Genomic DNA, 25,486 nt, shown 5'->3' on the forward strand with positions numbered 1-25,486 from the left:
ACATATTTATTACATATATTTGTTATACATGTAGTTCTAGTTTGTCAAGTCAGTCCTGTTTTAGCGGCACAGCAACAACAACACAACAACAGGAAGGCGAGGAGTGAGAAAATTAACTGGATAGGTAATTCATCACTGCTAGCACGCTGTCAAGGACTCCCTCTGCAGCTATTCAAAGCAGGAAGATGGAGAAAAGAGGGAGTTATGGAGGACGGCGGTGATGGTGGTGGGGGGGCTGCTTGTTTAAATTACGGCGTTCCATTCAGAATGCAATGTATTTACTGCGTCCCCTTTTTTATTTGTGGCTGCTATTATCCGGCGGAACAGTTGTGCATGAAATGTTATTGGTGACAAGAAGGTAGGGGGGAGTGACCTGACCGTTATTTTTTTTTTTTTTACATTTATTATTATTTTGCATGTGGTATTTCATTTCATAGCGACGGGGGCCTGGATCCTGGATGTGGCCATCACAGCTGCTGTTGGCAGCCTCGCCAGCTCCCCCCCTCCCTCTTCCTCCAAAATATCACCTGGAAGCAGAGCGCTCCATTCCGCCGGGCCCCCGTCGCTCGCTGTAATTAAGTTGAAGTCGGCGGTTGTGAAGCGATTGTGAGGAATAAACACATGCCAGCGTTTTCATCCAAGAAGAGAAAAAAGGAAGGGGAGTTGTTGGGGGGGGGGTTCTGGATCATGTTCTACTTGCATTCTACATTCAACTTCCATTATTCCTTAAGACATCCTGTGGAAATGTTGTGCCATTTGTAAAACATTGCAGAATTGTAATTTTCTTAAATTAGCCTCAAACGGCACAAAGTGTTCCTCGTGCCGAAAAATGTCCCACTGAAAATGCACTTTTTCATCCCACAGTCATCTTAACATCACCTAATGCAACCCTTTATGTTGAGACTTTACCCCTTTACGTATTTATGCTTTATTACTAAATAAGCTAAGCACCACTTAAGGGTAAAAGCCACACTTGCTTCCCGTTCCATTTATTTATTTTTTTTACACCCCCTCCCATTTTCTTTGCATTTTATGAACAAGCTCCTGGTGGAAATGTTATCTGACAAGAGGCGCTGTACGCTCGTTGGAGTCTGTCGAACAAAACACGCTGTTTGCTTTTCCCACGGCGTGACAGGTTGTTTCCCGTCGCAACAAAGCCGTCAAATATTCCGTCTGATCCAACATTGTGTCGAGAAGCGGGGGAGGCCCAACGCCGGAGTTTGTTAAAGCAATGATTTATGATTAATGCCAGCACAGAATAAGGGGGCGACAAAGCGCCACTAGTGCAAATCAATTACTAAAGCTCGCACTGGCGGGGTCTCTCCTCCAGGCCTAGCTAACATCCCTGGTTGACAAGGTGATTTTATCGGAGGTGGGCGATGTCTACATCAACCAGAGCAGCGGCCAACTTGCGGCGTTTTTTATCTTTCATGAGGTGTTTTATGGAGATGAAATGGGACTTTCATGTTACTGTAATAGAGCTTTATTTCTAGGGGCTTCAAGAGTGACCAAACGTCCACTTACAGTATATGGACATGTCCCTTTGATTATACCTCACTTCTTCACTCACGTCGTGGCTTTTTTCCCCTCATTTAAGTCATTGGTCGACTTTGTGGCCACAGTTCATGCAGTAATTGGGCAGTCTACATGTCTGGAGTCATCATGGCTGCACCAGCGTTTGGAGTGATATCACTGTAGCGCGTGCAAATGTCAGTCATTACGCTCCACACCAGTTCACAACTTCACCACAACCTGGAAGAGAAGTGGCACTGTTGCCTCACAGCAGAAAAATGGCCAGTTTGATGCCGAGTTCACTGCTTTCTTTTCGTTGTTGTTCCTTGAGTCATTGGGCATCATTTTATGGAGTACCACTGATCACGTGTGTATATGTAATAATTATATTGTCCACACCGGTTTCTGCATTTATGTTGGCACCTACGGCCTGTGGGCTGACTTTTATTATTAGTATTATTAATATATGTATTATTAGTATTAGATTACTACTTTTATTTGATTTTATTACTTTAAATGTTTACTTTTGATTGCTTTTTATTACATGAAATAGTGATGTGCAATGTATGTGTGTGTTATATAGACTTTGATGTAAAGTATTTGTATTTGTATTTTATTTATTATCCTTGTTTACATTATATACATAGAATCAAATAACACATACACAAAATATTCTATGTACAAATAAAAATGTTCATGTAAAATATCAAATAAAATAAAGGATACAATAATTAGAGTACATTATTGTAGTATATTATACATAGTTTTGGAAAACTACATTGACACTTTAATTTTTAATTTCATGACTACCAGTGATAATATAATATTGTTATTAGTATTTTTATTCAGTAACATAACTCATTTGTATCATTTTAAAAATATTTGATATATTGTTTAAAAAATACATACATACATATTACATACATATTTGGCCAATATTTCTGTTTATTAGCAGTGGACATTTTTCATTTTATTTCAATAAAAAAATGCCCATTTGAAATGTATTTCATGAGCAGAAAGATCAATGACAGGGCAGGATTACATATATTGGTATATACTCACAGCTCCAAATGAACTGAATATGTCAATCAAGCCAAAAGATACCACACAAGTCTAAAAAGCTAACACTAGTCTCTTTAATAGTAGCAGAACATTTGAATCACACTGAGTTATTATGAGCAATGAGGAGTTGCGTTGAACAACGTCACGTAATTTAAGGTAAATTTACTCGTTTTCGATGTATTTTCCAGCATACTTAAATGTAGCAAATTGTACATCTGAATTAAGAGTTAAGAAGTGAGTGATAAGAATATCCTCTTCATGTTTTTCTTTATCTTCCTGTTTATTTACACTTGCAGGCATTATAAAGCCGTTTTTGTGATGTTCACAGTGTCCCTGAATGCATCTCGCGTTCTTGTAATGAGAATGAGTGTCGTTCCCAGAATGAATGGACGAGAGATGTGCGTGAGTTGGACGTACATACAGTATGTGATGCTGGAATTGCACTGCTGTTGATGTGTTCAGGTCACAATGAACAGAAAAGAGCTTAAGACTCGGTGTGGGGACACTCCAGACACTCCACTTTGCTCCGTCTGCCGTCATAACAGAGAGGCATGCTTGCTCTGGTGCACATGTGTTAATTACACAAAAAAATTTAACGTAATTAATGAAATAAATTAGTTACCGCAGTTAACGTGTTAGTTTTGACAGCACTAATTTTAATCCATGGCTGTAAAAATAAATTTGTTACAGTGGGTGCTTTGTAGAGCTGCGTGAAAAATCTCAAATAAAGTCAAGCCGGCATACGCCGCCACCTTGTGGTTCATTTGTCAGAAAAGTAAACACAGGCAACACAGCAGGGGTGAACGTTTTGACATGTTCACTCTTTTGTGTGCAGCAGTCCAGAGGCAGAAGTTAGCTTACACTAACAAATACATGTAGTAGTCATGTGGACAAATTTATTATTACACTTATTACCGCCTTTCTGGCTTACCTTATAGAGGTGTTTTCTCTTGCTTGTGTGGCATTTGAGTTTATTACCGCCTGTCTGGCTGGTATTTTATATAGATCACCCCATACAAAGCACTCTATAATGTAAACTACACAAGCAGTCATAAGAAATACCTCATCATATTGATATGAGCCTTTTTGGTGGCAGCTTGTAAATGTGTTTATGTGGACAGAGACTTCCTTCAGTAGGGAAGATGTTGGGGTTTAAGTATCCAAAAAGAAGCACTCTTCTTTGCATGCATGTTAAGTGCTGTTAGAGGTCCCAATTAGAATCAACTTACAGAAAGTAACCATGCGTGAAGACGTCTAGAGAGACAAACGACCCACCCTTGTGTATATGAGGTGTGGCGCTCCTAATAAGAGCAGATTATGAGATACAAATTGAACTTTAGCGGGAGGTGGAGCGTCTTTCATCGTGCGCTCAGTCGCGGCAAAGGCACGCAAAGAGATGCTAACTGCGTTGACTTCCATTCAGGAGGAAGATATCTTGTCTTTTTATGCGGCCCCGTGTCATATTTATTGCATAAAGGTCAGAGTGTTCATTTGTTCAAAGTCAGCATTTTCCCTCCCTCCCATCCGCCGTTGTAATAAATGCAGAGGACTGTGTCATTATCGGACCTGGGAGGATTACAGGCTCGGCCGACTGTGATGACTGCATAAAAGCATGCAGGACTTTTTCTTGTTTTCGCTTTTTCCGAGGAGCTCTTAAATAAAAGGAGTGGGCGGCTTGATAAAATGGATGTTTTGTAGAGAAGTTAGCGTTAAAAAACGGCAGTACAATCTCACCTATTGACTGCAAGACCAAACTTTAAGAAATTCATGACAATTTATCGCACAGGAAAGAATGGAAATAGAAATAATCTGTTCCAGGGTCAAACTGTCACCATACTAAACCCTTTATTAACGGGAGAGGTAATGTTATAAGCATTTCAATCATCTTAATGGGCATACAAGTATAAAAATAAGTAAAGTAACATTAAACTAGTCACCCTGTGAAAACAGAGAGTAATAGAGAGTAAAATAATGTGCTGGCAAGCTGAGTTTCGTGCTTGTCATTAGCCATTATGCTACATGCCATTTACATTAGCATCTTCTCTGTTACATTAACGTACGTAAGCAAGTGGTTTTAATTGACTATGATGCTCATGTTGCAAGTACAGAGACGTGTACCACTTATGTAGCGTTACATTTCATTTCCTGTTCTATGGTCATCATCACACTTTTCCAAACAGGGATATTGTTCACTATTTTTCACAGTTTCCACTCCAAACTGTACTACTTCAAGGTACCGGTTGAGAAATGTGGCCCAAGTAAAAACGTTCCAGTTCAAAGGGAATTTGTGTTATGTAAATGTAGAATTATGGGAAAAGTGGAACATTTGGGAATGTGGAAAACTGATTGTCCTGAACTCGATTGTACTGAATGGGTGGATTGTTTTTTAATGTGGTTTGAATCGGTTGAGACGTGGAAGCAATAACTTTCAAGGTTAAAATTCAAACGGAATGTGTGGCAAGGAAAATGTGGGGAAAGTCTGAATTTTTTAAATTTAATGTTTGATGCAATATATGGACGAAATTGGAATGTCTTGAATGAGATGCACGTTTTGATGTTGGAATGGACTGCAATGGAACTTTCTCCACTCATTTCAAAAATATTTTTTCCACTGGGGCCAAAAACGTGGAATTTGGAGAAAAGTGAATTTTTTTTAACTGTGGAAAATTGTTGGACTGAATGTCCTGAATAAGCTGAATGTTTTGATATTAGAATGGTTTGAATGGATGGAGAAATGTGGAATTTGGAAAAATTCCCTCTTCATTTCAGTCGAAACGTTTGGGTGAGAAATGTGACATTTTGGGAAAATTGGGATTTTTTTGTAATGTTTAAAAATAAGCAGCCAACGTGTCCTGAATGAACTGAATGGTTTGACTTGATTGAGAAATGTGGACCTTGGAAAAGTCCTCCATTGAATTTCAATAGGAATCTTTTTTAGCAGGAGATGTGGAATTACAGAAAAAGCAAGTATTTTGGAATGTGAATTGTCATGAGTGACAACATGAATCTCAACATTTTGCTATTTGAATGATTTGCATCGACAGAAAAAAGTGGAATCTAACGATGTTAAAAAAAAAAAACGGAATAACAAAAATAATCGGTGCAATACACTTGTATTCACTTGTAGTATTAGCATTAGCAGACCTGCCAACCTTGAAGAAATTTTCCACACCCAACTTTGACATACAGTGGAACCTCGGTTAGCATCTGCCCCATTTAGGCTGTTTTTTGTTCCAGCGATCAATACTGGTGATTGTGTGTCTCACTGAACATTACCGGAACATTACTGACACCAAGTGACTAGTATAGCATACTACAGCAATGCCGATGAATGTGTGTTTTGAATGCCTTATATTTTTTGTATTTTAGTTCATTTCGCTATTTTTATGCATAAAAATACTTCATTTTGGGAAGAAAAAGTAACATTTGCTTACATATGCATATGTTTTTCCTAAGAGGACGAATTCAAGCACAAAAAAGGATGATTTATTAATATAATTTTGAAAAACCATAATAGAATGAAGCCACAAAATTCGAACAACGTGGCGAGGGACGACTGTACGAGCAGTGCATACGTGTTGGCAGATCTGCATGAGCACGCTAGAGCTGTGTTCGCCCGGCTACTAATCCCGCATGGATGCACCGTACTTGACTTGACGACAATGATGAGAAAATAAACAAAACAAGGAAGAACTTGAAAAGGAGCAGCTTATGGCAGCACTTTGCAAATCCATTAGTCGCTTTCACAGTTATAAAAATACTTAAGGGGCCTTTTAATCGTGGCGACGTGTTAAACGCGCGGAAATCTGTTTTGATAACATTATTCGCAGCGCGGCAGAATTAATAACACTTCATTTGCAGACAGAAAGAAAAGCTGGCACTGGTATTTCCAGCTAAAGAGATTAATTTCCAAACACCTAATTGACAGGCGGGGGGATAAGCAACACACTGTAAGGCTGCAAAGTCAAGGTGACTGCAATAGTGAGGAAAAAAGCTTTCAATAAAAAAAAAAAAAAAACAGAATAGAGAGCAGACAAGAAAAGGAGGGAGTTACAGAGTGAAGGGAAATTAGTCCTGGAGCACTTTTCCAACCCCCCCGCCCTCTATTCTTCCTCTCTTTATTAGAATGATTTACTTTCTCACTGGAAGGATATAAAAGCTGGCGTAATTATCGCCGAGTGAAAATTTAAAGGTTTGACTCACAATGTCCTCAAGTCCAGCAGATAAGAGCGGCTCACCATCCCGTTGTGTTTTGTGTGTGTGTGTGTTTTTTTACATTTTTTTTTTATGAGCAGCAGTCCTGGTGAGTCTGTAAACGAGCACGACCACTTGCTGTTTACCTTGGCGAGGCCCCCGCTTGTGGGCCAGCGTCCCTTAATTACTGTTTACATGCAAATATTAAATGATGCCGTCTCCAAAAGTACAGAAATACATATTCAGGGTCAACCTTATCTGTCCGCCGCTAAGATGTGTATTTGTTTTGAATCGCAAATTCTGCATTGTACATAATCTTCATAATTGCTTAATGCTGTTGTTGTCCAAGGGCGCCGGCAATGCTGCAATCTGCATAATGGCAGATGCTCAGATATGTAAAACTCACCTTGTGCGCTCTCAGGATAACAGTGCCCCCCCCTAAAAAAATGGTTATTGTTAAAAAAAACATGAGCGTTGCTGCGAGTGCCGAATAAAACTAGAAATTGCAATTCCCTTAAGAAATTAAGAGTAAAAGTTGAGTACAAAATAAAGAAATACATTGAGGGCCGCCCCACTGGTTAATACTACAGGTACACACTACGAGCCTTTCTTTGATTGATTGTATTGGTCCTAATGTTGCAGTAGGTTTAATTTCCTGGTCTCTCAGTATCATCATGTCCTTGATTCCATTCAAGGTATCTTTGTGTCCTGTGCTTAATGTGGTCAAACATGTTCACATTTGTTGATGGATTGTTTTGCTCCTACTGTACTACACAGGCAGGATTTTTCCTTCAATATTTTGTAGTATTTCGTGTTCCATGGTTATCAACGATATACAGGAGTCTTTGTGTTCTGCTGCTACTGTGGTAAAAAAACTAGCGTTGAAAACTAATGTTGATTGCATAGCTGTCATTGTACTGCGCAGTCTTTCCTCCTATGCCACAGTATGTTCCATCTGGTTTCTACGGTTGTCATCATGTCTTGATTCCATTTGGGGTGTCTTTGTGTTCTGTGTCTGCTGTGGTCAAACATGTTAGCGTTTGTCACAAACACAAGTGAATCGAATCAAGGCGACTGTGATCATTCATCTCGCCTTTGATTCTGGACCTGTTTTTTTTTCCTGACGGTCCATATTTAGCGAGGCGCGGCGCCTGGCATGCATCTCTGCCGGCTGAGTAAAGCACTTGTTCATTTGCAGCGAAGGGTAACATGAAACAGGGCCGAGCGTCCTGATGGACAGGCAGATTTCACCTTCGCCAGTGAATGATAATGCATTATTAAATTTGCCTCTCCGCTCGCTAGATACACTTAGCTGACCACAGCATATTTATCTCCCCATCCGAGGCGGCCGTCTTGGCAGGGAGAGAGCATTCTGTCACTTTTGAGGCATTTCAAAGATTAAAAAGAAGCTCTCTCTTTTCAACGTCCCTAAAAGCATCCCCCCCACCCTCGCTTTACTTCCACCTCCACCTAGTGAAATGTGATTAGCGGGGAGATGGTGTCACGCGATGGAACATTCATGAGCGGGAGAACAAATATCCAAATGAACTCCCGGCGTCCTGGAGGAATAGCCCCCGCTCGCTCTGCACCATCAGCATTCTCGCTCGCGCTCCAAGGTTGGAAAAATTTGATTGATCCTCTATTGAATTATTTTTTTTGCACTCTTTCATTTCGACGGCACGCACTTGACAAGTTGTTTGATCACAAAGCATTATTGTCTGCCAAGTCACATTTCGGGGGCTCTGATGGCTAATGATCTCGCCTCTCTCCCGACCGCAGAGGAAAAGTCAGGTAGTCAGCACCCCGTTTGAAGCTGCAAGCGCCAAGGACACTGGGACGACCCGATGCAACACGCTGCATTAAAGGCAGCCACATGAAGAGGAAGAGAAGGCGCTTACGCAGAACACGTCAAACTTTTAATGATAGACATAAGCGTCAATGTCAGGGAAATAGCTTTAAGTTTTTTTTGTTTTTTTTTTACAACAAAGACTACAAAGGAGAGGAAGCACACTTTTCTCTTTTTCATCTTTTGTCCAACTTGACCCCAAAATGTTAACACTAACGAGACTCATCACAGTAAACCTCCACAATCTGCTTCAGGTAACCTTTTAAAATATTCTTAACTGTCATACGCGTATAAAGAGAGAATTCAACACTGTTTATTAAAACAAAAATAAAGTAAAAGTATACAACCTTTGAAGACACCTGATGGACTTTGAGAGGGAACAGGGTATCAAAAAAAATAGCAGAGGCACAAGAGAAGGTGTGAAAAACTGTTTGCGCCCTTCCTGATTTCTTTTCTTTTTGCATGTTTGTCACACTTAAATGTTTAAGAAATATTAGCCAATGACAACACAACTGAACACAAAATGCAGTTTTTAAATGAAACTTTGTATTATTATGGGAGAAAAAAAATCCAAACTTACATAGCCTTGTGTGAAAAAGTGATTGTCCCCCCATTAAAACATAACTTAACTTAGAGTAATTGAGCTCTATCAGTCTCAAATAGGTATTAATGCCATTTCTAAAGCTTTTCGCCTCCAGCAAACCACAGTGAGAGCCATCGTCCACAAATGGCGAAAACATGGAACAGTGGTGAACCTTCTCAGGAGTGGCCGGCTAACCAAAATTACCCCAAAAGCGCAGCGACGACTCATCCCAGAGGTCACAAAAGACCCCACAACAACATAAAAAAAAAACTGCAGGCCTCACTTGCCTCAGTTAAGGTCTGTGTTCATGACTCCACCATAAGAAAGACACTGGGCAAAAACAGCCTGCATGGCAGAGTTCCAAGAGCAAAACCACTGCTGAACAAAAAGAACATTAAGGCCCGTCTAAATTTTGCCAGAAAACATTTTGACGATCCTCAAGACCTTTGGGAAAATACCCTGTGGTCTGACGAGACAAAAGTTGAACTTTTTGGAAGGTGTGGAAGGTGTGTGTCCCATTACATCTGGTGTAAACGTAACACTGCATTTCAGAAAAATGGGAACCCTGCTTATCTGAGAGGCAACTGAGGGCAGAAAGAAAACGTAATGGCTACAGTCAAGTGGAGACTGTGGAGTGCAACACTGCAGCCTCCAGAGCTAACGTTACCATGTGTCCTCAGATTTTGTCTGAGGAGACTGACAGCAACAAGAAAACAGAGCCCTCCAGCCAGCAAACTGGAGACTGTGGAGTATAATACTGCAAACCTGTGTTTATTTTGGTCATTTGTAGCCATGCATCCTCAAACGTCACCCATACGGTTTCAGCTCAGCATACTTGGGACCAAGATTGAGTAGGTAGTGGAACAGGACTTGGTAGTACCCTGCTTTGCCTATGGAAACGTGGCAAAACTAACAACTTCTGACCAAAAATGTCAGGACAAGATCCACATAAAAAAAGCCACTGATACCCCCATTTGTTTCCTTTCAGTAGAAATATAGAGTGAATGAATGACTCATGTCAATTTCTTACATCAAGCACTTTTTTGGTCTTTTCTCCCCCCTTTCTCCTCCTTGCCTCTGTCAGCAAAGTGCTTTTCTTTCTTAGATGTGTGAGTGTGAAGTGCCTGAGATCAATTTTGTTGTGAATTAGCGCTCGACAAATAAAATTGGTATGGTTCACGTACATGGCTAGCATTGGGTCACAACGGGTAAAACTGTAAAACAGGGTAAAACAGTGAATGAATTTGTTTTTTTAATTTATCCTCAGACTCCTCTCTAATCTGTTCTATTCCCTCTGATTACACTCTGGTCCTGGTTACAACTCATCAACATAACAAGGTTTTTCCTTGCCTCGGTGTCCAAACTGCTTTTTCATGTCACATTTACTTGAATTTATGAGAAGCCTCAACTTCTGTTGTGAGTTGGCGCTAGAGAAAAAACCTGGACTCTCCCATTCAGCATTTTAGCGAGGAAAAGCTTCAAGTAGACTGGTAACTCCTCTACTCCGTTACACTGTACATGCGTAAGGGTTAACAATGGTAAAACATGTACAACGTTAGAGTGAATGAATGACTGAATAATTGATTTGCCTCAGTGTTGACTTTCTGTTTCTCTCTCCTCCATTTTCAATATCAACACGACAAGAGTTTGTTGGAGGTTTTTCCTTGCCTCAGTTGCCAAAATGCTTTCTCATTCGAGGTTTTCGTTCATACATGAGGAGCCATGCTGTCTTTGGACAACTTCTGTTGTGAATGGCTGGTGGAGAATGAAATCAAGTTGACTCTCAAGCGTTTTAACGTCAAAGGGAAGGCTTTTATCTCCCTTAATCAAAGCCAACAAGCACTTTCGAGCCACATGAACCTCCATTTCTTACTTGGCGAGCGTAGAAAATGACTACCGTTCAAGTGAATGAATGAGTGAACTAAACGTTCATCTCTATTCAGTCGTCTCTCTCTACCCTCTGTCTCCGTATACAACATCAACACTACCGGCTTGGTTTGGGGTTTTTCCTTGCCTCTGTCATTAAAATGCTTGCTTTGAGGAGGCTGCCGAAGTGCCTTGAGATAACCTCTGCTGTGCCTTGGCGCTAAAGAACATTTATGTCGAGCATTTTAGTGACAGTGGAAAGGAAAGCTCCTAAAATATAACCAGTTGTGTTGATGTTGCATGGATCACACCGTCCACGCTTGTAGCATTTGATCAACAAGGGAAGAAAATGTTTATCTAGACTCGACCTTCTCTATGTCAACACAACCAATTGTTTGAGTTTTTCCTTGCCTCTGTCACCAAAATGCTCGCTTCCTTTAATGTATGAGGAGCCTGCTGCATGTGAAAATGCCTTGAGAAATAAAACGGACTCCTCTCTCAAGCGTTTTAGCGATGAAGTCTCAGGTAGACGGGTGAGTCCTTCACTCCGTCGTCCTATACGTGCATATGGCTCAAATTTCAAAAACACCCTAGAAACCAAGTCAAGTGTTTGATGTCCACAGTAGAGTTTTACAGCCAAAAAAAGGCTTTTCCTTTCCTTTCGTTCGTCGGGCTACCTGCTGTTTTTCACCAGACAGAGGCTTGTCGGAAGCACACTTTTAAACGTTTGAAGGCGTTCAATTAGTCACATGTGAGATAGCTTTATACTCTTAAAAAAAACATCATGTGATCTCTCTCTCTCTTGTTGGACCAAATACAAAAAAATCCAAACCATCTGGCTAGTCTAGCGCTAGGTGACACATCTCCGTACAAAGAGTGGCTGACTGTTTTTCCGGAAGGGTCTCTATATGAGTTGAAGGGATACTCCATATTCTCCTGCTGCGCTACAGATTAATTTAATGCTCTGCCAGGATCGTAAAGATCAAACAAGTGGGGCGATATCATTAAAGCGCAGGAATGTTATCGCATTTATCTAAACAAAGTGATGCAGCGACGATGATGAACAGGCCCTAATTAAAATGCTCGCCATAAACAAAGCTTCAATGAACAATGGTTTATTTTATTCATCTGGTGCGTTGCGTGTCACATGATTACACTTGGATATATCTATCATTAATTTTATTCCCTTCACTTAAAGCTTTTATTGGAATTACTTTGGTTATTAGCTAGTTGTAATGTAGTGACGGGGCGACAATCTCTCTCATCTCGCTGCATAAACCTGCGCATGTTATTCAAATGGCCTCATTTATTATGATAGCTTCCTCATGTAAATTGTGCTGACTGCTCGCCCTTGCACAGTCCTCATTAGACTAATGAAAACCTTCAAACGCAAAAAAAAAAAAAAAAAAAAAAACTAAACAAGCTGCCAAATAAAGGTTCCGGGGGTTATTATGAAAATTACAACTGTGGGAGCTTTGCGAGGAGCTCTCTCTTCATTAATTCATGCTCAGCAAATTGGTAACTAATTTAGTTGCACTCCTATGCATTAATGGGTTATTTTGTTAAAAAAAATTGTAAAAAAAATTCAACAGAGCAAGACCTTAGAGAGAAAGAGCAGAATCTTAATCAGGAATGGACAAGGCGGAGTGTGTCAATTTGTTTTTGCAGAAAGACAGTTGAGGAAATGACGGCTGATCAGACGAGGCACTTCTGCTTTCTGGCCTTGATCTTCTGACCGGTAACCATGACTACAACTTGAACCTAAACCCACACTTTGACCTTAAACGTCGCCTTTTCCTAACAAATCAGTACGTGCTTTCATCAGGAAACAATAAGAAATGATCTAATACAATATTCAATAAAGTCATTATTTTTTTATCAGTATTTACAATTGGGTTTTGGGTATGGGTTTTTCTCAGTTGAGTTCTATTCCTAATTTTGTACTAAAAATATTTACTTCATGCCAACTTGATAATACTTGTTATTCATTCATTCACTCTATTGAAACTGTTTATGGGTTTCATGAATGCTGAATTAATTTTAAAATTATTATTACAATAATTATTATATGAAATACTCTTGCACAAGGTGGCAATATTTAGTATAACTCATCAAAACCTAAGCAGTCATTGTGATTTTAATTTTTTTATGTTTTATAAAGGAATTATTATTTAAAATGAACGTATCACAACCTAGTTACTTATATACATGATTATTATTATTATTATGGTTATTTCTGTTATTATCATTCAATTAAATATTATTGCTTAATGTAACACTTTATTTATTTGTTTTAAAGTATATTTCATTATTATTAATATTTCTATTATTATATTCAATATTCTCGCACAAGATAGCACCTTAGATTTGTTTGATTTTTTAATGCTTCAAAAATCAAAACGTGTCAATGTATATAAATTATTATTTTTATTACACTAAATACCCCTGCACCCTATAAGGTGGCATTTTAATTTTTTGTGTTTAAATGTGAAATAATCAAAGCCTTTGCGTAAGTAATTCATTAGTATTTGTATAGTTTATTTTTAGTTATTTATTAGAAAACTAGCCTTAACATCTGTATATAAGTACATAATATTTGTTTTAAAAGTTGTTTTTTGTGTGACTGGCCGCATTAAAATGGTTATGCAGTATACTGGATATCTGATCCAGGAAGTCGGTCTAAACTGTATTCACTTTTCACTGGTATCGCTTGGTAGTCAAAGTGGGGCACAGTAAAAGAAAGTAATAGCAAGTCACCCATTGTGTAAGAAGATTTATATCACTGAAATATAAGGAAGATCTGTGACACACACACACACACACACACACCCACACACACACACACAGTTTGAGTTTTGTGACCCATAAATTGTGTTCATGCTCCTGCTAATTATTCCCATTCACTGCTTCACACCCTGTGAGTGAAGGGCTAATAGTGATTTTCATGTCAGCCTATCCAACAGGGAGCAAGAAGCCCAATGATTTCCACAGTGGTTCTAATATCATTATCACCTCACCCCACCCTGCGTCACCCACTGCTTAGCATCACAACCTACGCTGCTCCCTTTAAAAACCAACAGAGAATATGAAATTCTATTATTTGATGCCCTTTCTCGGAGTATAGCAATAGAATAGAAACTCCTGCCAGCAATTAATACAACTACTCAAGACCGGGGTACATCTCTTGAACATTATTCACCCATCCCTATGGTACATGACAGGCCGAGCCAGTACATTAATTACAAGGACAAATTGAACGGAGAAAAAAATATATATATACGTACATATTCATAAAAAAATGAATACAATAAAAAAGTATGACAAAGAATTGGAAGGAAAGGGAAATATGCATATAAAAACATAAATATACACAAAATAAATAAAACAATAAATAAAGAATTTGAATGAAAACAGGCAATAATTTTCAAACAATACAAAAAAAATTAATAAAAAAAAGATTAAAGTGAAAAAAATGTCAAAATATTAAAACAAAATATCTAAAAAATACTTTCATACAAATAGTAAAGAAAAAATTGGAATGAAAAATGTAAATAGCAAAAATATTTAATATATTTGAAAATGAATAGATAAAAAAATCTGAAATATCAGAGAAAAAATTGTTACAAATTAAGAAAATATAAAATGATAAAATAAAAACAAACAATAATAATAATAATAACATTAATCAAATATTAGTAATGGAATGGCCAACCTACACAAAAGCCAGAGGATCCTAATTTGGATAATTAACACTCATTTCTTGCATACGTCTGAATTGTATGTTTGAGATTGATGCATTGTTCAGTGACAAATAAAAGGCCCTAAAAATCTGTATCTTTACACAGACTTGCACTGAAGTGTCGTAGCTCCTTTTTTGGCCTATGCACCACACCTCTATAAACTTTGATTAAAATTGGTTAAGTAGTTTTTGCATAATCCTGTGAACAGTGGAATGACAATGAAAACTTCATATTCCATCTGAAAATAGTGGTCTTTTACGTTGCTTTCTTAATGTCATGGAGATTAAACCTTTTAATATCACCTTTTACGTTTCTTTTTAATCCATTTTTAGATTAATTTTCTGACCTTTTATTTTCATCCAAAAAGGTTATGTTATGGGACAGTTTGACAAAACTTTTTGACCTCTTTTGACACCTTCCAATCCAGCAATTAGCCTTCAGCAGTACCGCTGCCAGTGCTGGACAGTGAGAACACAATACTCCCTGGAAAAAAAAGATCCATTTTGCCTTTAACATGGCTGAAGTTACCTTAGCAGGAGCTCAAATAAATATATTTTCTTCATGGTCCTTTACTAACAAGTATATTGCACAGCACAGCAGCAACTCAACCAATGTTGTAATTGCGGCAAGCAGCAAACTGCCAGCATTAATACTGCTGATGAGTTCATTGTAAACAACAGCCTGCCAAACGTTAAACACATGAGCTTCACGCTACCAGCTATGTAGCAACATTTAAAATCACACGCAAAGGTACATACAGGTACTCATATTGCTTCACATGCAGCTACTGACATCTTGTGGCGTAAAAACCCCCCAACAAAAAACGACATCAGGAGGTTGCCTACAGCCACATCTGATAATGTACATGTACATGTTTTTTTTTTTAGAAAATTAGAAATCCCGGCAGATAGTACATTATGAATGAAAAATGGACCTCCTCATGCTTTTGGAGAATGAAACCCAACTGACCTTTTTCAGCATGCATCCTTTTCACTTCATGGCTCATGTCGTGTGCCAGGTCTCCCTCTTTAGGCCCGGGCGGGATGTTGGGGGACAAGCCGAGCAGGGCCTGGTTCATTGACAGGCCGTTGTGATGTGGCGCTGAAGACAACAACAGTGTGGGACGGACAAATAGGACATTTAAAAAGATATATTCGTAAGTGAAAAACTTGTCAAGTTCAGTAGGAGACGTACGTATTCTGTCTGAGGAGCTTTCTGTGTGGGCCGGTGAGCTGGACACGCTGCTGCTGCGGTGAGATGACGGGTGACTGCCGGGCCTCCTGTTGTCCTCTAAGGACGGGGCCGGAGAGGGACTGTCCGGGATACGCTCCTGCAAACCCTGCAGCCACAACACCAGCACACAATCCAAAATATAAACATCCAGTAAATTTTTTCTCGTTAGTAAGCTAGAATGATGACGCAAAATAATACCAAACACATTTGCTTGAAGTTTTGACGGGGAAGGACCGATTTATTTTTTGTTGCCAAAAGCCCCCGAGGTTGCAAAAATTCATCATTTGACCACAAAGGTCGGACAAACTTTGGCAATCACAGCGCTGTCAAGCATGTCGCAAGAAAGCGGTAATGCACCACGTTGTTTGCTTGTTTTTATTACCTTTATTGGCGGTAAACTTTTTTTACACTTGTATGACAACTAAGAATTAAATGAGGTGGAAAAATTGGACTCACGTTTGCATAGCTGTCATTAACTCGCAGGAAGAATGAGTGTTTTATCGTTTGAACTTCTTTAACAGCAACAATGCTTTTACGCTGACATGACGTGCCTAAAACATTGCAGTGTAGTTAATAAAGGTTTGACCATGGCCACTATTTCCATTATTTTCGTGAGGGTTGGCCTCTCTAGATTAGACCAAGAAATACCTCATACAAATTTCCATTTTTAAACATGTTCCTATTGGAAGACTGTGTGATTTTTCAAGTGTGGCCTCCCCTCAAAGAAGAAAATACAGTCAGGGCTGTGAAAAACTCATTTTCTGGGGTTTTCTGCACACCTCAGACTCTGTTTACTCCACTACTAAAAATCAAATATTGACATTTCTAAACTTAGGTTAGAAAAATATGCTTTCTTTATTTTTCTCAAGCTGCTGCCCTTAGCCACCGGTGTACACTTTGCAATCGATCCAAGCTAGCATGGTTTGGGGCTTGGCGGATGTCCGTTCTGCATCAAAAGATACCTTGATGACAGAGGTGACCATCCTCGAGGGCAGGCTCTGGCCCTGGGCAGCAGCGGCCATGTTGGCGATGGTGCTGAGGTGGTTCATCTGGCTCATTGCCATGGTGACGGATGCCGGTGGCAGGCTGACGGGGATTAGGGGGTGGGGCATCATCATGAAGGGGAGCTCCAGGCCTGCAAGAGAGAGGTCGTTGGTTAGTCAACGATGCGTATGACAGCCAAAAGGGGAAAACTTCTGAAATCCGACGAAGAGATGCCATTAATTTGGCGATTTAGCGATTCCCACCCTTGAGATATCCCCCTTTAAAAAGTCCAATAACAGTAAAGCTTTACATCTATTGGAGGGGAATCATTCGCCATGTTAACATAACACGCATAAATGTTTTACGGCGGTACGTTAATAATAGAACGCAATAATAATAAAGAAAAGGGGGGATTAAAAACTATACACACAGTGGTTCACCGACCAAAGTTTACACAGCAATAAAAAGGAATCAATTACACTGTGGTATTATGGAAATTGTCTCAATATTTAAATATAAAAGAAACCTTGAGTGCCGCCAATGACTCGTTAAAGCGCGACAAACACGACTAATTATATCAGCCGAAAGAGAGCCAGAAATTGACTTTCAGTCGGAATAATAAAAAACGTTTTTCGCCCCTTTCATATATTAATACATATGCACATTATTCCATTATGGCATCAGACGATATCAAATCTTTTAAATAATTCAATTGCAGCCTGCCGACGGACGCCTAATTGGGGGGAATTGAAGATGTTTAAATGGCAAAGAGAGCCTAATAAAGACACGCTGGGGGAGGAAGACGGTGGTGGGGGGGTAGTTGGTAGTTGTTTAATGGAACCAACTTTCAATGCGCAGACGGAAGGTCAAAGTTAGGCGCAAACATCGTCCGTCCCTCCACGTGGGACTTTGAACGGCAAGGATCAAACACCCTGTCCTGCGCCTGCTTTCAAGAAAACCTCATTGGATCTGATTGAGGTTCTTTTCTGTTGATTTTTTTCCCCCCTCTCACTTGGCAGACGTGTACAAGGTAATAAAAAAAAACAACAACAACAACAGCAACTCTTCATTTATTTCTTGACGAGACATCAGTCGCCAAAAAGACTGCAAGGAGATCTGCATGGAGGCGCCTCTAAAGAGAAGGACACTGGTTGGAAATGAAAGAATTCCTCTCTTGATTTCCATAAGAAAGATGGCACCACACACTCGGAAGTAGAGGATTGCCGAACAATATAAAGCAGGGGATGCCAAGAAGCAGCTTGTATACCAATTACTACTCAGCAGGCAATTAAAACCAAAAAGGGGGGGCCTGATCGCAGGAGTGAAGCATTTCCCCAACACTTTTTTTAGTGTAAGACCACATTAGGGGCCCGGGACGAACAAAAATACAGGATGTATCGTCATTCCATTAATGTATGTTGTACATCATGGGTATTGCAACTTTTTCTAGTGAGGGTGCACTGACGGGTGCTAAAAATCATCTGCTGTGAATTTTGCAGATCAGCTCATGATCAGTGAACAGCAAGTTGTGCAAAAAGTAAGTGATTTAGAAGTGATTTTGTTTTCACCCCATTGGTGTGTGCCTCTCCCAGTGTCTCTGTTGCAGCCTGCTGATGACACCCTGTGACACGCTAAGCTCAGCAACCACTTCTTTCAGACAACATCCTGTTTGAAACATTGCAATGGTGAGGCACTGTTGATCAATTGTTTACTGTGGTCTTGGTCTCATGATGTGAAAACGTGAACAGTATGACGAAGAGGACTGTTTAAATACCAATTCTACTTGAACCAGGAAGTTTATTGGTCGATACATTGATCATACGCCTGTTGTGGATTTTGCCATTCAGGTCCTCGTTAGTGATCAGCAAGTTGTGCGAAATGCCAAACTTTATGTGAGTAGTGTATGAAAAAAGTATTTGATCCCCTCCTGATTTTGTAAGGTTACCCCCTTATAAAAATATCAACAGCACATAATTGGAGGTTGATTGTAACAGAGAGAGACTGGTGTCCCCCCCCAAAAAAAATCCAGAAAAACAATATTAAATAAAATGTATATGTGAATTTGTATTTGCATTGGAGAACACGCTTTTATTATAATCCCCAAAGAGGGCACTTTAAGGTAATAATTATTTTGTGTGGACAAGCTTGATTCCAATATCCATCTATTTTCTATACCGCTTGATTTCATTAGGGTCACGGGGAAGCTTGAGCCTATCCCAGCTGACTTTGGGGTGAGAGGCCATCCATGAGTGAGATCGGCTGATACCAACCATATGGATTAACTGTACATTGTTCAATTTATTTATAATGAGTGGTATTGGTCGGGGTGCCGTTAGACAACTCCAAGGGCCCCGGGAAAATAGGTAATTTTTAAAAAAATCAACATTTGGTTAGATTGGGGATTATTTTTGCCTTTATTTGTATAAAAAAAAAATTGTACTATTTGACATACGCCTGAATTTAATTTGATGCATGTTTTGGAGTAATACCAATAGATGAGGAATAAACTGTTCAATAATTATTTTTTTTAGCTCAAGATATCAAAATGAACAGAATACATTCAGTGTGCAGGTTGCGGGGGTCTCCAACTTTCATCACTATTAGAGCTCTATGACTGGCAACATTTCAAATGTACACTACTTTTTTTACCAAGCAGATCTCCACTCAAACAGTTTGGCCATCGTCTTCGTGCTATTTTGTGCTCATTTGTCATTATATAAAGGCATGAAGTCTGAATTCAACAGTTATAATAAAAACTAGTAAGAGTTGAAGCAAATGTCCTTTGACCCTTTGGTGAGCTACTCAAAATCAGCTGGTGAGGTAGGCGACCCCTGTGATAGTATCACCATCATAAGGCTGGACAAACGATGTGTTCATGTTCATTAAACAACCACACACTAATAGTGTTTGGAGGACAAGACATAATGAGTACATCGACAACAAGAGAGTGAAGTTGTTCCGTGACACTTGAAAAACTTAGTACGTACCCCATGAACGTGATATCCACTTGTAGCTTCCCTGTGGGGCGAAAACAGGCTTCGAACTAATTGTATTGCTTGTTTGTTTTAAAAACAAAATGTCACTGTGATAAAAAGTCACATTTGGAGTCCGAAGACCAGAAGCTAACTCTAGCTAACTGCTAGGTAGCTAGCTAGCTGCCGCCAATAAAAGGTACAGCCAGTGAGAGCCAGGCAAAGCGTGTAAACAAAGATACAAGAATAGTCGAACCGAGAAAGGTTTGGTAAGGGAGTGATCAAACAAGCTGGAATCGATTGGCGTAGCCTGTGGCATGCTCAATCCGAGACGCGTCATTTTGTTGGCAAAGTGACACAGCAGACATGTTGGATTTGCCGCCACATGTCGACCGGTTTTTGTGATCGGCTTACGCATACGCCAATCACATGTTTTTTTAAACTCAAATCGGCCGACACTGATTGGTGGCCGATCGATCTGCGCGTTCCTACTTTTTACAAAATGTAAAAAATATATTAAACACCAAAATGGCCCCCTGCATCTCTTGATATTTCAGTATTTCCTTAGTGGAAATACTGAAGTTTGGACACCCTTGCTTTAGACAAATGGTCAATGACTTATGAACAATTGGTTGCCAAGTCCTGCCTGTGCCTCTACTACAACATTTTGCTTAATGACGGCCATGTTCTTCAACCAGTCTTGCTCACATTTTACTCACATATGCTTGTCAGTCTTCCTAAAGTTACAGCGGGTTGTTTTGTACGGTGCATTGAGCTGTTTGATACATTTGTGGCACCCCCTTTGGGTTGTGCTCACAACACTTTGGAGGACAGCATACATGTAATACAGATATCCTCAAAGTTTTATAATCGTTAGGCAAATGGTTAATGACTCATGGACAATTTGTCCCGTCCGTGCCTCTGCAAGACGTTTTGCTTGATTGTGTATTTTAGCTGAGAAATGTCAAGTCAATCTGACTTACTTAATAACAGCACTACCATGTGGTGTGTTTGTCAGAAAAATAATAGCACAGGCAACACAGTAGGGGTGCATGTTTTGACAAATGTTGACCCTTTTGTGTGCAGTGGTTCAGTAATAGAAGAGTTACAAGATGCGGTGTTTTTTCACATGACATTAGAATCTGCTCTCTTGACAATTTAGTAGACTTTTCCACAAAATACACTTTCAGGAAAAACATGCCAATAGTTCTAAAATAATGGCAGTATGCGGCTATTTTCATGGAAAAATGTAGGAATAAAAACACAGTACTTTACTTTTTCAGCTAAATTCTTGTGGTTTTTAAAGACATTCCACTGCTTGAAACAAAATTGCCACTTTATCCCTGATCCAGAAGTTTAAGAGGCAAATTCCCACAAGCCCCGTCCTCCTCCTCGCTCTTTCCTGAAGGGTGTAAACAAAACGTTTGGAGTAATTTACCGGAAGTAAGCCTGAGGGACCCTGCAAAGGTGCGCTCCTATTTGCCGTCATTAAAACTACAAATCACTTAATACCGATATAAACAGCTCAGCTATTATGTTGTTGCGTGAGCAGCGGAGTTCACGGCTGGCTAAGCAAAGATCGGAATCTGCGAGGACGAAGAGAGTGAATTAAAACAGCCCTCGGTAACAGCATGATTATGAAAGGCTGTTATATCAGGAGTGGATTGCATGGCTGACACCGCTACGTAAAAACCAATCAGATTTAAGGTTTTAAAATGATGACAATAAGAGCTGCTGACAGGAAGCAGAACCTGCTATGTTAATCTTCACCTAAACAGGAACTCAGCCTTTCTGGACAAAGATCCGAGAGCAGCATGGAACATTGCAGATTTCCCCAAACAAAAATTAAAATAGAATCCTACTTGGCACTTTATTATCTTCTCAATGCAATGATTCATTGTTTGTGCAGTGGTCAAGATTACATTCGTCCAGGCAAGAAAAGAGAGCTCCAGACAAACAATAATGTCAGCTGTAATTGATCGAAGGTCGCCGGCTGGGTCTGTGCTAAAGGCGCACTATTTAAGCGACAATCTGCCCCGCCGCTCTCAGACGCTGGCTAATGAAGCTGTCTGTCTGGGCTATTTACCTGCTCTTAAATGGACGGCAGGTGATGTACTGTAAGAGACAAGGGCTGCGGAGGATGTGGGGAAATAGGAGCTGCACATGCCCAAGGAATGTATAATTGGTCTGTGCGGTGCAAGCTGGGGATCTAGCGCTAATTAAACGCCTTGTTTAAAGCCGATCTGTCTTTGTTTGCTGGGCTGCTGGAACAATGCAGCGTAGACGCTGTTGTCAAACGAACACTTCCTGGTTATCCTTTCAATTTGATTTCAATTGAACCAGACAAAAAAGGGCCGACGTGTTCGCCGCTAAGCCTTCTGGAAATGCCTCTCGTCTTCCTCTCTGATCCCGTCAAACTCAATAGGACCATTCCAGTACGAGCCAGAAAAACAATCTCACTGCCAGTCCTTCTTTAATTGAGCTTGGAAAATGCCTCCATGTCGTATTCTTGCAGCAAAGGTGAACTGATGGTCTTTTTTTTTTGGCCAAATATGATATAATTGTAGAGTGCATATTTTGAAAGTTCTAGCAGAAGCGGCATTTTGACGGAATATAGCGACACATTAACGACTTAGCAGAGTAAATAATAATAACCGACTGACCACTTTCAAATGATGGCAAAATAAAGCACTTTTTCCTCAAGCAAAAGGTAACAATTCCATTAATAAATGAATTAAGATTTTTCACATACATTGTATCCTTTTTAGACCATCATTTGTTACTTATTTTCCTTTTTAGTTCTGCAAATAGAACAGACTAGCATTTTTTAGAAATATTGCTAACCCACCTAGACATAATGAATGTTTTATAATATATAATATACACTACCGATCAAAAGTTTTAGAACATTCCAATTTCTCAGGAGGAAAAGCCTACATTTTTAAGTGTTAAGATGGTCTGTCTGTCTTCCATTGTTAATTGCCTTTTTGTTGCCATTTTTGTAACAACAAATGACTTTCTCCAGGTGAATACTGTTTAACCGATGCTCACGAGGGTATAGTACCACAGTGCGTTCCAAACACTGTTTTTATGCAGACAGAAGAGGGAGTAAGTACTCCAGAACTTGGAACACCTTGGCAGCACCAACTGCCAAGGCTTGATCTACCACCGTGTCTGCAAAACAGCTTTAAATTGTTGACCCATTATGTGGTCCCTGAAACTGGCCTTTTTGTATCATTCTGAAATGCACATTATTTTTCAGTTTTGGCTAACCTTTTTTTTAACCTCTGGCACTTCACTACTTACCTTTGTACCATTTCAAGCTATTCATTGCACGTGAACAATTTGAATTTCTAAAAATAACTGGAAAAATTGAGGTGTTCTAAAACTTTTGACCGATATATTAGGGTCAAATTATATTACATTAATTACTCACTGATGTTTTGACGTAGACTTAATTGCTCTGCATAACAGCCAAGTTGGAACGTTATATGAATAGTGACATAACAACTTGCAGAACAATGAAACAAACAGAACAAAAAAATAAATACCACTAATAATATATAATAAATAATAATCAAAAATAGTAAAAAAAAAGTTGAATGTGACAGTGTTGAATTGATGTCTTTACGGAAAACATATTGCTTGATATAGTAGTAATACCAAAGTGAAGCCTTTTTGATGTGTTGTCATTTCTTTTTAGTCCCGGAAATATATACCTGTATATATATATATATATTCCCACTTTCGGCTATTCCCTGTCAGGAGTCTCCACAGCAAATCAATCACATGAATGGTTTTGGCTTCGCTTTTGCGCCGGATGCCCTTCCTGGTGCAAAGGCAGAAGCACATACCATTACACAATCGGGGGTTAGCTGTGGGGATGGACTGTGATATATTAACGCCATTCCATCTTAAACTAGTGCTGAACCGCTTCCAAAGAATCATGTATGATTTTCTGCTGCTAGAAAGCCACGGTGGGGTATAAGGCACAGGGAACAGTGAAAACTGAAGTTAGCAGGTCTCATCAGATTTTATCCAAGAGGAGACTGAGGGTAGCGAGAAACACAGGAGTGTTGCAGCAAACACAGCCTTGTCTTTGCAAACCACTACTTTTTGAAAGCGATGAGGTCACCACCCCATCACCGTCCCGTGACCAGAAGTGACCAGGTGTGCGCTGCTGCCGAAAAGCCAACATAATACATAGTGTAAGTATTATGTTGGTCTCGTAAGTCTAGACAAGCCGGAAAAGGGAAGACAACAGACCTTGTGCACATGCGTTCTTTTTTCTATTGCTTTGGTGTGTCACATGCTTTTGTCCGCATGTCTGCTTACAACACCACATGTAGGGGCGCCTTATGTGTTACATTGTTTTCACCCATTAATCCGTTCCTGTGTGGATGTGAGTATTTAATGATGCGACACTGTGTGGACTCCATATCTTTTCACCCCACCCCAAAAAACGGGAGCGTTGCAGCAAAGTGGAGACTGTGATACACATTTATCTGGAGTTTAGAAGTGGAAGGCAAATATCCCAAAAGCCTTTTACTCTCTCTAGCCCTTGTTTAATGAAGTGATCTTATAAAAATCCCCTATGTTGCATACCGGCAATAAAGGGTGAGGCATTGTTGTGGTCGTATAAAAACAAATTTGCCAAAGGAAATTTGGAGTTTTCTCTCTGCAACACAAATCAGCTCCACGTTCATGTTCGTCTCCAGCCACTGTACAGAGAAGCCTGGCGGACATGAGATCAAACGTTGAGAACCCTCCATAAATGTGTTGTCTGGAGTTTGCATTGCCACTTTAACACAACACACACACTCACAGTTCTTACATTATACACACGCACACACACAAGCGCAGATGGCAGGTTCAGTGGAGGCTGTGGAGTCCTGCTACTGATTAAAGTGGGAGGAAGGTAATCTGGCTTTGATGTCGCCACCCACAGCCCCACGGTGTCACTAAACGCAAAGAAAAAAAACTTTTGTGTTGACACACTTAATGCTGATCATAAAGCAAACATGTTGCCTTTGTTAAACGCCTCCCACGCGCTCAGAAGGGAACGGATGCCGCCAAGACGATGTAAACCTCAGATGATAACAACAAGGTGCTATAGGTGCGAGCGGGCCAGAAACATGAAACACATGCAAACAATATGTGTTACATTCCAGAGGCCATATGGAGACACATCAAGCTGAGTGGCGTCAACAAAGTGAAGAAAGGGCTGCTCCTCTCCTGCTTCAGTGGAGGAAGCCACGGTTCTATGATCAAATTCAAGCATTTTCAAGCAGCTTTATTGCTCTTATTTTACTTTATCATGTTATAACAAGTTAGTACGATGCTTTTAAACCAGGGTTTCACAAACTCTTTACATCCAAATATAACATTTTGGACCAGGACATATGAAAACACAACAAGTATTGTCATACCATCAACATAATGCTTGTGGCAAACTATGAACTACAGTATGAAAACCAAGCCATATTGAACAAAA

General features: G+C 39.7%; 1 protein-coding gene across 3 annotated transcripts in view; it reads right to left on the minus strand.

The window, feature by feature from the left end:
- The window catches only part of dachd (dachshund d), a 163,640-nt gene that overhangs the window by 19,629 nt on the left and 118,525 nt on the right, over nucleotides 1-25,486 (minus strand). For 2 of the 3 annotated variants that reach the window (XM_054786879.1, XM_054786877.1), the window contains exons 4-6: nucleotides 16,999-17,171; nucleotides 15,998-16,151; nucleotides 15,773-15,904 (exon numbers count right to left, since the gene is read on the minus strand). In XM_054786879.1, coding sequence (XP_054642854.1) covers nucleotides 15,773-15,904; nucleotides 15,998-16,151; nucleotides 16,999-17,171 — 459 coding nt within the window. The remainder of the gene's footprint in view (nucleotides 1-15,772; nucleotides 15,905-15,997; nucleotides 16,152-16,998; nucleotides 17,172-25,486) is intronic. The other variant, XM_054786878.1, reaches the window with a different exon arrangement.

Source organism: Dunckerocampus dactyliophorus, chromosome 9 (assembly GCF_027744805.1).
Source record: "Dunckerocampus dactyliophorus isolate RoL2022-P2 chromosome 9, RoL_Ddac_1.1, whole genome shotgun sequence".
In the NCBI taxonomy this organism is placed as follows: domain Eukaryota; kingdom Metazoa; phylum Chordata; class Actinopteri; order Syngnathiformes; family Syngnathidae; genus Dunckerocampus; species Dunckerocampus dactyliophorus.